We start from the raw sequence: 14,285 nt of genomic DNA on the forward strand, positions 1-14,285 counted from the left end.
CATTTTTGACATTTAGAGAAATAATTGTAAACCTTTAGCAGTCAATTCTTGGCTTACTCTATTTAATTTTACTCAAGTTTCGTATTACATAGATTTGAAAGATTTATGAAAAATATACAGTAAAAATGTATATTGCATTAATGCACATAATACTTGGTGCTGGGCCTTGCCAATGTTTATATCTCCATATTGCATAATTTGTGTAATGCCTAACCTGTTCCAGACTCCAATCTGTTGTCTTGTCTTCAAGCCGCTAGGAAGTGATTATTGAAGAAAAGGTGACATGCTGTTTCCTTTCCAGTTTACGTTTAAAAATCCATGTCCATACTTTCATGTTGGCAATTAATCAAATGTTAGTTATGATAATTGGTCTTCCAACCATGCTGTAACACAAAACATAAAGCATGCTTCCTGTCAACTATTAGGGAAAGTTATCTGTGGCACAGAATAATTATCACTTGAGGTATGCCCTTTTGTGAAAATCCTCTTGAAAATATTGAATTGCAGTGGAGGATTTTCCAAAACGCATTGCCATAATGGTTACAAATGTTAGCATTTAGTTCAACTATTAAAGAAGTGGAGATATCGCCATACGATTGTCTACAAATATTGCTGTCTTTTCCACTTCAACACCATTCACAGTTGAAGCAAGTGGAATGAAGAAGCAAAGTATGATTATCTAGTCAGAGTAAAATCCCTGTGTTTTACGAAAAAAGATTTTTTGTCATATGTGCCTTTTAAATGGGGATTGTTGAAGTCATTGGGTCTAATTATTTAAAATAGTGCAAACATTTTGTAGATTGCAGTACTTCTATATTAATTCACAATCAGTGAGCCCAATTTATTAGTTGTTGCCACGTTGGGAGCAGGTTGAAAACCTCAACTGAAATTATTGCTTCAAAATAGTGCTAATTTCACAGATCGCCAAGTCTGTTTTACTAGGCTAATTTTCAGTCAAATTACAGTTTTCTCTTGACAAAGAATTTTGATTTGGTTACATTTGCATGGTACGTCTGTTTACTGGTCTTTGCTGATGTTTGACTTATTAGGTAGTAATGCATTGGAAAATTAAGATAGATATGTTGCATAAATTAATACAGGGAAAATGTTATGACACAGGAATAAATTGTCGATCTGACAATTCAGCTGCATAGAGCAAGCAAAACGTCTGGCCAAGTTAGAGTCAGAGGGGTTTGAATGGAAATTGAGCACTCATGTCAGACTCTTGTATTAGTTGGCCATACATGTACAAGACATAGAGTGGGGACAATAGGTGGCATGGTGGCACAGTTAGCACTGCTGCCTCAGTGCCAGATACCCGGGTTCGATTCCGGCCTTGGGTGACTGTGAAGTTGGCACGTTCTCCCAGTGTCTGCATGAGTTTCTCTGGATGCTCCAGTTTCTTCTTCTCGGTCAAAGATGTGCAGGTTAGGTGGATTGGACATGCTAAATTTGCCCTTGGTGTTCTAAGATGTGTAGGTTAGGGGGATTAGTGGGGTAAATGCATGAGGTTACAGGGATATAGGGCTTGTGTACTTTGTTGGAGAGTCAGTGCAAACTAGATGGGCCGAATGGTCTCCTGCAGTGTAGGGATTCTATGAAACCATTTTTTATTAAACAGTTGCTAGAATTTCACCCTGACGTTTTATAAAATCTAGCTAAATTTGGGTTACTGCTATGATCAGTGTAATCCATCACCACATTATGTATTCCTGTATGAAAATATGAAAAATGATCAGAGCAGTGACTAACAGTTTCTTTTTTTATTCCTCCAGGGAAAACCACGACACAGAAAAGCCAGCACTAAACAGTATAGCAGACAATACAGTGGCAATGGAAGTAACGTAGTGTCCACAAAGACAGCTGCAGCCTTGGGAACTCATTTAGGTGCTATGCATCAATAGCGTTTGTGAATGCAAGGGATGGCGGAATGCAGCACATTGCGTTTCCATGGCAGCTCTAGGGACTTGATGGCAATGCACATCTCATGCTTTTTTTGTTACTGTTAATAGGAATTGACATCTGTAAATTATGATACAGCAATTATCTGTACAGTACTGCATATTTGTAATACACTTGTATATATGTTACTTGAATACTGAACTGTTCATTTGTGATGCTTTGCACTTGAAAAAAAACAAAATTGCAACCAGTAAGAGTGTGAGATGTGAGAGATCTATAGAGATGAAGTGTCATCACATCATGTGCATGGTGCGGAACCTGCTGTTTTATCTATTTATTGTGCTGTGTTTACAGTTTTGTACACTGTACCTTCATTGGTTCCTGTGCTGTAGTAAATGTGTTAGGTAGCTGTGGACTCCTCGGTATTTTGTATATGGTGAACATACTTGGTTCCCCTCTGGGTCCCTGAGTTTCTGTGTATCATGTAAAAATGGTGACATACATACAGATTTGAAAATTAAGGCATCGGTTTGTAAATGGGGATGGAACTACTTCATGGAGACATAGGGATCTTCCACTTATATTTGTTCTAACGCAAGTAACAAGCTGGAAATGAAGTCACACTTTTTTCAGAAGCAGAGACGCTTCTGCAAAATTATTTTAGCACTAATTATTTTCTATGCTGCTTAGTTTTTTTTGCTCATTCGAGTTTAAACAAATTGGACCTCCTTCAAAACAAATCTGAGCTGTATCAGAGTTTCCCGAGCTTTTTTTTCATTGTTCATTCATCATTCAGTTATTTTTGTATCTGTTAAAGTTGTAATTTTCTTGTTGATTTTGTGCTCCTGTACACACAGACTTCATTCTTCACTTGTTCATGTGAAAAAGAGAAGAAACAACAAGGAGATAAGGGAGATGAATGCAGTAGTTGCTGTACGTGTATCATCATTCCAGTTTCTGAAACAGCCAGCTTTTACTTTCAGATTCTTGTGAAGGCTATAAGGCCAGAACCACGATATCGGGTGCCTTCCTTTGGAAATAATAGACCTCTCTTCTGTGAAGAGATTGGTACTTAACAGACTACTACTAGTGCTTTGTCAGTACCTGAGTCTGAATGCCCAGTCCAATGGCATATTTATCCTCAAGGTTTTTAATCCCACCTGGAATTGTGACAGAACTCTCACAAAATAAACCCAGGGCATTATATGTTGACCAACAGCTGTGTTTTTTTTTTAAATTTTGTATCGTGTGTTGGAGTTATTTTTCTTGCTACATTAGAAAGAAAAGTAATTTGTGTATTTACAGTATTTTGTAATTGAAGCATTATGAAATGTGAGCTCTCACCATTTTACCATGCTGGTAAGTTAGATTAAAAAAAAATCTGGGGGGAAATTATGTGGCTGGTAATGCTTTGAGGAGGTAACTTATTGGACCACTTCATAAATAACTTAAGTTTATAGCATACATCTTTTTCAAGACCTAATGCTTATATTGAAAAAAGTAAATTGATCCTTGTTTGAATTTCAGTAATTACTTTGTTCTGATTATTTTCTTTTTACTACTTTATTGAATTGCACAATTAGATCATTGGAAAATAATTGCCTCTTAGTCATTACTTACGTTTGACCATTGTGATAATGGGAACATTCTTCCTCATTTGTGAAGCGCCCACATAAATAAGATATTGCTTTGTTTGAAGAGATTAATCACCTTGAGACGTTGGCCCTTTAAAAATCTTGTGCCATGTTGCCTCTGTCTTGTCCAGGTAACCTGCATATATAAATATTTCCCCTCACCACCTGTTGTTTTGATAGTCCAGTAAAGGTCAGTTCTTCAGCATTGTTGTTTTGCATTTGATAGTTGTGGATAGTTTCAAAATTGCGTTTTTCAGTTTGCTCCACTCTTAATATCATGGTTATTTATTGTATCTCAATTGTCGTTCATCAGATTGATTTTGCGCCAATTGACTTTACCCCACTCAAATACTCATTAGTAGGTAAAATTTGTTTTGAACATCATTGGATCCTTGCCTGTGATCGTTTTCCCACATCTTCCAACATTGTTTGACAGTTGAAATATCAGATCTGCTTCAAACTTGTCAACATGCTTCACTTGGCCATCAAATGCAGAGGATGATTATAATAGCCACAGGTATTCCTATCTCCTCTGGACACGCAGTCCTCTTTTTCTAATTTAGCAAATTTTCAAGTTAATGCAAAATAAGAAATCGACCGAAACAGTAAAATCTGCATGAGGTTCTGGTGAGTACAGCAAGACATTAAACTAATTCACAAGTAACTTGCTAAATTACCAAATAATGATACTGCACAGAAGAAGGCTATCTGACTCATTGGCCAGAATTCTCCAACTGTTCACACCCTGCCATTGCTGCCAGAGAGGATGGAAAATACACTCTGTCAAATCTCCGTTCACTGATGTGGAACGGGAGAATCCTGCTAGCATGAACGGCCAGAGAATCCTGACCACTGTCTCTACTGGCTTGTTGAAAGAGCAACACAATTAATCAATCTCATCATCCATTCTTTCCCCCAGCAATTTGTTTTACTTTTCAAATATTCATCCAGTTTCCTTTTGAAAGTTATCATGTCCGCTCACAGAACAAAAAATGCTTTTCTCCTGTTTCTCCATGTTCTTTGTCAAATCTGTCTCCTCTGGCTACCAACCCTTATGCCAGTGGAAACAGTTTCTACTTGATCTGTCAGAACCCATCAAGATTTTGAACACCTCTGCCAACTCTCCCCGTAACCTTCCCTGTTCTAAGGCAAATAACCCCAGTTTCTCTAGTCTTACAAGCTGACTGAAATCTTTCATCCCCCGTAACATTCCAGTCAGTTTCTTCTGCACCTTCTCCAAGGCCTTGCCATCCAATTGTGCCAGAATTAGCCACAGTCATCCTAATCAGTGTTGTAAAGGCTTTGCATGACATCCTTTGTTATTGTACTTTATTTTTGTATTTGTACAGGCAAGTGCCCAAGTGAATCCGTTCTCACTTCCCTATTATTATTTGTTTATGGGATGAGAATCAGTCAGCATTTATTGCCCAGCACATGGCTCTGCAGTGCAGTGATTCTCATGTTCTTCTCGCACGCAGAAGGTCCCCAGTTCGAGACCGGGCACAAACATTTCCTTAATTGTCCTTGAGCAGGTGGTGCGCTGATTTTTTTGAACTTGTGCTGTCTGTTATAGGAACACCCATAGTGCTGTTCGGAAAAGATTTTGACTCAGCAAGTGAAGGAGTGGCAATATATTTTCAAGACAGGATGAGAAACTTGAGGTGGTGGTGTTCCCATGTTAGATTCTAAACTTCTATGTTAAATTTCATGTGCCATGTGTCTGTTCATTTCATCAATTTATGTGCCTAAACTGTTACTATTTTCCTCACTGTTTGCTACATGCGTTTTGTGTCATCTGCAAAATTTAAAATTATGCCCTGTACACCCTAGTCTAGTCATTTATATAAATGGAAAGAAAGCGTTCCCAAGGGGACACCAACTGCACATTCCCTCCAGCCTGAAAAATACGGTTTCACAATTACTTTCTGTCCCTCAACTGATAACATATCTATGCAGCCAATGCCCCGTTTATCGCAAGAATTTCAAGCTTGTTAACAAGTGTGTTACACAGTACTTTATCAAATGCCTTTTGAAAGTTTGACACTTTGTTACTTCGCCAAAGAAATCAAGTTAATCAAAAATAATTTTCCATTAAATCTGCAGTGGTTTCCATTTATTAACCTGTATTAAGTGACAATTTTGTCTTCCATTGTCTCCCACAATTGAGTTGATTTTGGCAGCCTTGTACCTCTTTTTCAAAAAGGGGTGTAACAATTGCAATCCTCCAGATGACTGGGTGATTTTTCTACTTTGAGCACTGTTGACCTAAATGCCCTTTTGTTTAATGCTATGCTATTCAATTTCTCTACCACTACCTTATTTTACTGAGATTGCTGGTAGCATCCTCTTTTAGTGAAGTCAAATGCAAAGTATTCATTTTAGCACTTCTACCCCACAAGAGATTTTCTTGGTCTCTACTAGGCCGCACTCCTTTGATTCCCCTCTTCCAATTTGCGTTTATAACATACTTTTAGGTTCCCTTTTATGTTACCTCCTTGGCTATTCTCAAACTCCTTTTGTGTCTCTTCCTTTTTCAGTTCCCACTGTACTTTTTGTATTCAGCACTATTATTGACTAAAATTGAACCTGACATATTTTAAGATTCCCCGCTCTTTCTTTATAACCCCTCTTTAGTCATTAAAGGAGCTCCAGCTTTGGATGCCCTTCCTTTCTTCTCTTGGGAGTGTATCTATTCTGTCAGTGAAGGCCTTCCATTGCTTATTTACTGTTTATCTGCCTCAGATTTCAATCCATCTGGGTGAGGTCCTCTTTTAGAAAGAAATTAGCCACCCTCCAGTTGAATATTTTCACTTTTTTCCCTTCCTCGCTGAAAATTGCTCCATTTGCCCCACTTAATTCCCCGGCACTAGATCCAGCACTGCTCATTGGCTTGGAAACATAATGATGAACAAAGTCCTCTTGCACATATTTAAGGAATTCCTCTCTTTCCTGTTATACTGTTTTGCCAAAGTTTCTCTACTGTTGCTATATTTTTCTGCAATTTGCACTTTTTCTCTGACATTCTCCTTCCCATTATTTGGTGACCTGTAGTATAAGCTAGGTAGTGTATTGGCTTCTCTCTTCCCTAATTTTAAACATAGAAATTGCCTTTGGATGCTGATGGCATCATCTCTCTCTTGTACTAAAACAGTATATTTGATCAATATTTGTCTCCCCCTTTTTTCTTTACCGATCCTCCTGACAATATTCATGGCTTTGGTGTAACAAGTCCATTCCTCCTCGTTTTTGAGATAGGTGTCCATTAATGCAATGATATAATCCTTGTGGCTATTTGTGCTTGCAGCTCACCAAAATTAATTACTATGCACTGGGCATTTATGTATGAGCACTGTAAACCCATCCTCGTGTGTTTTGCATTTCTCATGTAGGAGACTAATCATCATTCAAATACTTTGTCTCTCCAAGACCTCTGTGCTTCATCCTGGTGCCTCACCACCTACCAAATTTACATAAACCCTTGCCCTTAGTTTAGCTCCTGATGCGAACATAGGAATTAGGAGCAGGAGTAGGCTATTCAGCCCTTTTAGCCTGCTCCGCCATTTAAAATGATGATGGCTGAACTTATCCTGGTTTCAACTCCACTTTCCTGCCTGCTATCCATAGCCCTTTATCTGGTTTTTCATCGGAAATATATCTACCTCTTTCTTGAATCTGTTGATTGATTCTGCCTCCTCTGCATTCTGGGGCAGTGTGTTCCACAGATTCACAACCCTCAGAGTAGTTTCTCCTCCTCAGTTTTGAACCTACCTACCTCTCTCTATATCTATGACATCTTGTTCTAGACTGTCCCACAAGGGGGAATCATCTGTTCAACGTTCACGTTATCATCCCCTTTAGCATTTTATATACCTCAATCAGATCCTCCTTCATTCTTCTGAAGTCCTGTGAGTACCAGCCCAAGTTATTCAACTGCTCCTCATACCACAGCCCTTTTATCCTTTGGATCAATCTGGTGAACCTCCTCTGAACTGCCTGCAGTGCTACCACATCCTTCCTCAAGTAAGGAGACTAAAACTGGGGACACTACTCCAGGTGTGGTCTCACCAAAGCCTTATACAATTGTAACAACGCTACTATTAAAATCCAGTCCTTTTAATAAATGCCAAGATTCCATTTGCCTTTCTTAATATATGCTGCACCTGTATGCTCGTTTCTGCGATTCACGTACAAGGACACCCAGATCCCTCTGCACTGATGCGCTTTGAATCTACTTCCCATTTGAATATTTTGCCCTTTTATTTTTCTGGCCAAAATGGATAATCTCGCACTTTCCACATTAAACTCCATTTGCCAGATCCTGGCCCCTTCTAGCCTATCAATGTCCATCTGTAACCTCTTTATCTTCTCATCGCAGCCTGCTTTCTCTCCAATTTTAGTATCATCCACAAATTTTGCTATGTTACGCTCTGTCCCTACTTGTAGATCATTTATATAGATTGTAAATAGTTGAGATCCGAGAACTGAACCCTGTGGCACTCTGCTAGTTACAGTTTGCCATTCAGAGAAGCTCCCATTTATCCCGACCCTCTGCTTTCTGCCTGTAAATTGGTTCCAGTCTTGTTTGGATCCTTGCCCCAGAAACCTGAATCATCATCCTCCTCCCCCCACCCTTTTTCCAACCATGCTTTAACTTGGCTTGTCTTGCTATTATACTCCATTAGCATGTATCATTGGGAGTAAACACAGTAAGAAGTTTAACAACACCAGGTTAAAGTCCAACAGGTTTATTTGGTAGCAAAAGCCACACTTCGTGATCATAGAATCCGGCCAGATCATAGAATCATAGAATCTATGGTCTGGCCACACTCTTACAGTTGCCACTTTGTGTGGCTTTTGCTACCAAATACACCTGGTGGTGTTAAACTTCTTGCTGTGTTTACCCCAGTCCAACACCGGCATCTCCACATCATTGGGAGAATCCAGAGAGGCCAACTTTGAGAAATCCTGCTCTTTAAATTCCTTTCTAGCTTTCAAAGCTCCGTCAGAAGTCATTGGCTCCTAAAGTGGAACATGACTTGTCCGTTCATCTTGCTTCCTTTCCACCCCCCTCCCAAAAAAAAAGTCCTACATATAAGGGCGGCACAGTGGTTAACACTGCTGCTTAACAGCGCCAGGGACCCGGGTTCAATTCCCAGCTTGGATCAATGTCTGTGTGGAGTTTGCGTGTCTGCGTGGGTTTCTTCCAGGTGCTCCGGTTTCCTCCCACAGTCCGAAAGACATGCTGGTTAGGTGCATTGACCTGAACAAGCACCGGACTGAGGCGACTAGGGGAATTTTGCAGTAACTTCATAAAGGGGTGTCACGGTGATTAACACTGCTGCCTCACAGCGCCAGGGACCTGGGTTCGATTCCCAGCTTGGGTCACTGTGTGGAGTTTGCACGTTCTCCGTGTCTGTGTGGTTTCCTCCGGGTGCTCCGGTTTTCTCCCACAGTCCAATGTGTGGGTTTGTTGTACTGGCCATGCTAAATTGCCCCAGAGTGTCAGGGGACTAGCTAGGGTAAATGCATGGAGTTGTGGGGATAGGGTCTGGGTGGGATTGTGATCGGTGCAGACTTGATGGGCCGAATGACCTCCTTCAGCACTGTAGGATTCTATGATCTGCACAGTTTGCCCTGACACCAGAGGAACAGCGCACTATTGCAAGACTTCGTGCTGGTTGTTGCAGAAATGGGTGTGTATCCTATGATTTGTTGAATTCCCCATGACCACTCTTACAGTTGCCATCTCTTTAACATCCCCCCCCTCCCCCCAACCATACCATGCATGCAGTCACTTGCCCCAGAGTCCTCTAGTCACACTCCCAGTGTTAACCCATGGTACTTAAAATAGTTTGTGTACAGTACACCGACGAAACTTGCTTTACCTGCCTCTTCCCTCCTAGATGGCCACCCATCACCTGAAATAAGTAGCTGAGGGGTGGCCGCCTCCTGGAATGTCTCTTCAAGGAATTCTTTGGTCTCCCATAAGCCCTGCCATGACTCTAACTGTTCTTTAAACTCGGAGGAATCCTGAGTTCGAGCAACTGGAGGCAATTTCTGCATGTCTGAATTCCCTCATGGTGCAAGAATCTCAGCTCTTCTATCATTTTTCTTGATGGTTTTATCAACTTCTTACACTTGTTTATCATTTTGTTTCCAAAAATACCAAGTTTTTAATGTAATGCAGATCTCTTTTAATATCCAAATGTCTTTTAATATCCAAATATGGCAAATGTTGTTCCTCTGTTTAAGAAAGGGAATAGAAATGACCCTGGTAATTATAGACCGGTTAGTCTGACTTCGGTGGTTGGTAAATTGATGGAAAAGGTCCTTAGGGATGGGATTTACGACCATTTAGAAAGATGCGGATTAATCCGGGATAGTCAGCACGGATTTGTGAAGGGCAAATCGTGCCTCACAAATTTGATAGAATTTTTTGAGGAGGTAACTAGGTGTGTTGATGAAGGTAGGGCGGTTGATGTCATATACATGGATTTTAGTAAGGCGTTTGATAAGGTCCCCCATGGTCGGCTTATGATGAAAGTAAGGAGGTGTGGGATAGAGGGAAAGTTGGCCGATTGGATAGGTAACTGGCTATCTGATCGAAGTAAGAAGTTTAACAACACCAGGTTAAAGTCCAACAGGTTTATTTGGTAGCAAAAGCCACACAAGCTTTCGAGGCTCTGAGCCCCTTCTTCAGAGGGTGGTGGTGGATGGAAAATTTTCGGACTGGAGGCAGGTTGCTAGCGGAGTGCCGCAGGGATCGGTGCTTGGTCCTCTGCTCTTTGTGATTTTTATTAATGACTTAGAGGAGGGGGCTGAAGGGTGGATCAGTAAATTTGCTGATGACACCAAGATTGGTGGAGTAGTGGATGAGGTGGAGGGCTGTTGTAGGCTGCAAAGAGACATAGATAGGATGCAAAGCTGGGCTGAGAAATGGCAAATGGAGTTTAACCCCGATAAATGTGAGGTGATTCATTTTGGTAGGACAAATTTAAATGTGGATTACAGGGTCAAAGGTAGGGTTCTGAAGACTGTGGAGGAACAGAGAGATCTTGGGGTCCATATTCACAGATCTCTAAAGGTTGCCACTCAAGTGGATAGAGCTGTGAAGAAGGCATATAGTGTGTTAGCTTTTATTAACAGGGGGTTGGAGTTTAAGAGCCGTGGGGTTATGCTGCAACTGTACAGGACCTTGGTGAGACCGCATTTGCAATATTGCGTGCAGTTCTGGTCACCTCACTATAAGAAGGATGTGGAAGCGCTGGAAAGAGTGCAGAGGAGATTTATCAGGATGCTGCCTGGTTTGGAGTGTCGGTCTTATGAGGAAAGGTTGAGGGAGCTGGAGCTGTTCTCTCTGGAGCGGAGGAGATTGAGGGGAGACTTAATAGAGGTTTATAAAATGATGAAGGGGATAGATCGAGTGAACGTTCAAAGACTATTTCCTCGGGTGGATGGAGCTATTACAAGGGGGCATAACTATAGGGTTCATGGTGGGAGATATAGGAAGGATATCAGAGGTAGGTTCTTCACGCAGAGAGTGGTTGGGGTGTGGAATGGACTGCCTGCAGTGATAGTGGAGTCAGACACTTTAGGAACATTTAAGCGGTTATTGGATAGGCACATGGAGCACACCAGGATGGTAGGGAGTGGGATAGCTTGATCTTGGTTTCAGATGAAGGTCGGCACAACATCGTGGGCCGAAGGGCCTGTTCTGTGCTGTACTGTTCTATGTTCTATATCCTCTACTCGGGTTCAATGCATTATTCTGATTATTTGCTGTTATCCTTTAGTTTACATTACTACTTAGCATCTCCTTCCCCCTATCAAGTTCCCACTCTTAGCAAATTTCTGTCACCTTTCAGTTTAGCAGATACACCCAATTCTGTGATCGTAATTCCATGGCCTGAATTTTTAGGATGGCACATTGATGCCACTCCAGTAGCCCTGATGCCATATTACGCTCTTAACAAGCAATGATTGGCATAAGCCAAAACTTTCATCCTCACTTGAGATTGGTTGGCAGTTCTCCAGTCATCCCAGGTGCAGCACTGTCGTGTCTGGAAGAGACACTGCAGGGAGCTGCCTGGAATCAAGCCCTGGGACCTGGAGGTAAGTGACAGCGTCCCAGGATGGCAAGTGTAGGGAATGTCTAAGGGGTTGAGAGGGGAGAGGATATTGCAAGGGAAGAATTCAGGGTCTTTGGGGAAGGAGGTCTAGTCAAGGGTAGTGTCCCAGTCAGAAGGGGCCATCTGACAGAGGAACCTTGCCACCTTAAAAACTGAGGCTGGGTGCGGTAAGAGTGGGCTTCCCATGCTCAGCTCAGTATAAAATCCCAGTCAGGTTGAGGCAGGTGGGAACCCAGAGAGAATCCCATCCATGCAATTTCGCCCTCTACCTCCGAACCCACCAGCATAAACTTCTGGCCCATACTTTCCGATGAGAATTGCAGTCAGTTATCCATTGGGTTTAGGTGAAGAAAACTTGTTTTCAATGCTCCTGTGATCTTTAATGTCTCCACTACTGTTCATCTAAGATTGCAGCTTTGGGACTAGTCAAAACCCTTAGATTTGGGTAAAATAACTTTTTTTCCTATGTGGGTAGCTGTAAAGAATATCAAGAAGCTTTCAGCAAGGCTAAATTTCCATTACCCCAATAAAATGAATGAGAGTTTGGATTTTTAGAGGCAGGTTTGATTTATACAAGATGGTTTACAAAGCCAGCTAATATCAGATACATGGGTGAACTTTGTATTGAGTACTGCCATCTGGACACGACCTGATCAGTCAAAGTATAATGCAAAATAATGACTGATTCAATGACACTTGTGCACTACCGAAATTTAACACTGGAAGAATAGTGCATGATATGGAATTCTACAAATCAAAAGATTCAAATGCTTGGATGATGCTTACTGAACTCCAAAGCTCTGTGGAATTACTCCTTTATGGAAAGGGACTGCTAAACACGTTTGCTGCACATGAGGGCAATTCTAATAAAAGTTCAACCTAACATGCAAATTACACTTGGCAATACAGGATTCTGGCCGTGATGTAACTTGAATTTTGTGGCAAATGCTAGGAAAAACCTAAAAAAAATTGCATGGTATTGAACTTGTTTGCAGATTCTCTAGAACTTAACAGTTCTGTTAAGTATTGAGAGGTATGAATACTTGAGTGATGGAAATGATCAATTGGTTGCACCAAAAGGTGTCCCCTTAAGTCCTAGAAAAGTACCAAATGTCACACATTCTGATTTGGACCCTGTTAATTTTCCCACAAGATATGCAGGCATTTGATCCAAGGAACAAATTTGTAGACAAGTATGTATAGAAATGGAAGCTCAACAGAAAACAGCTATGGCTTAATGTGAAAGGGGACCAGTTAATGCACAAATTTGTCGGCACTTGTGCTGTTTAATTAGATGCATGAATGATCTCAGCTGGCCAGAGACTGCAACTACATAGCTATCAATGTGACCTTCAAGACAGGCAATACAAGCTCTGAACTCCAGCAAAGTCAACTTCATCCCAGATGAAATATTTTTTTGAAATCAAAAATGTCCATTTATACACGGCTTTTAACATTGAAAAATGTCCCACAGTAAAGACAAAATATTGACTTTGAGATACAGGAATAGATGTTAGCGTCAAATGTGGCTTTTAATGAACTACTTAAAAGGCAAAGATGGGGAAGTTTGGACAGTGAATTCCAGGTTGGCTTAAGGTGTAACCACAAATGATGCAGTAAAGGGAGTAGAAAGGATACAAGAGGCCAGCTGAAGTTGTAGGGCTGGAAAGGTTGTGGAAAAAGGAAGGGGTGAGGTGTGGAGGGGATTAAATGGGAAAATAAGGATTTTCTATTTGGTGTGTTGGGTGACTTCAAGTCAGTGTAAATAAGGAGCACAGGAGTAATTGATGGATTTTGTGCAGGTTACTATAGTATTGGAGTTTTAGATTACCTGAGATTTATGGGAGGGTGCCAGAGTGAGCTTTGGAAAAGTATACATAAGGATTTTGGCAGCAGGCGGTCATAGGCAAAGATAGCATTAGGAATTGAGAAGATTAAGGAATTTCGAGCTCTGCTGAAGTTGCAAATGGCTGAGTTAATGGTGAAAGGAGGGTGATGGAATTGGTGGCAAGGAGATAGAGTTGGTAATGGATCCTGAAGGCAAGGTAACCTGTGCAGAATCTCTATAACATAAACGTGTTTTTGGAGTACTAGAACTGATTTGCACGTTTTATGCTTTCCTTCATACTCCCAGGGTGGTTCTACGATGGCACAATAGTACTACCGCCTGACAGCACCAGGGATCCAGGTTCATGCGGAGTCTGTACGTTCTCTCTATGTCTAAATGGGTTTCCTCTGGGTGCTCCAGTTTCCTCCCACAGTCCAAAAGACATGCTGGTTAGGTGCATTGGCCGTGCTAAATTGACTCTCAATATACCCGAACAGGTGCTAGTGTATGGTGACTAGGGGATTTTCACTAACTTCATTGCAGTGTTAATGTAAGCCTACTTGTGTCACTAATAAGCTTTAATATTGAATATGCACAATAAATATGGCAATAGCTGTATTCAAATCCTTACAACAGTCTTTCCTCAATAGTCTTGTCTTTATTAGTGTCACAAGTAGGCTTGCATTAACAGTGCAATGAAGTTGAGAGAAAATGCTGGATAACCTCAGCATGTCTGGCAGCACCTGTAAGGAGAGAAAAGAGCTGACGTTTTGAGTCCAGATGACCCTTTGT

General features: G+C 41.1%; 1 protein-coding gene across 7 annotated transcripts in view; it reads left to right on the forward strand.

Moving 5' to 3' along the window:
• Window positions 1-3,740, forward strand: part of LOC144506915 (enhancer of polycomb homolog 1-like) — a 223,362-nt gene extending 219,622 nt beyond the window's left edge. For 5 of the 7 annotated variants that reach the window (XM_078233300.1, XM_078233313.1, XM_078233331.1 and 2 more), the window contains one exon: window positions 1,776-3,740. In XM_078233300.1, the coding sequence (XP_078089426.1) occupies window positions 1,776-1,848 (73 nt within the window). In that variant the 3' untranslated portion in view covers window positions 1,849-3,740. The remainder of the gene's footprint in view (window positions 1-1,775) is intronic. The other 2 variants (XR_013499977.1, XR_013499976.1) reach the window with 1 other exon arrangement.
• Window positions 3,741-14,285: the final 10,545 nt, after the last annotated feature.

This window comes from Mustelus asterias, chromosome 2 (assembly GCF_964213995.1).
Source record: "Mustelus asterias chromosome 2, sMusAst1.hap1.1, whole genome shotgun sequence".
Classification (NCBI taxonomy): domain Eukaryota; kingdom Metazoa; phylum Chordata; class Chondrichthyes; order Carcharhiniformes; family Triakidae; genus Mustelus; species Mustelus asterias.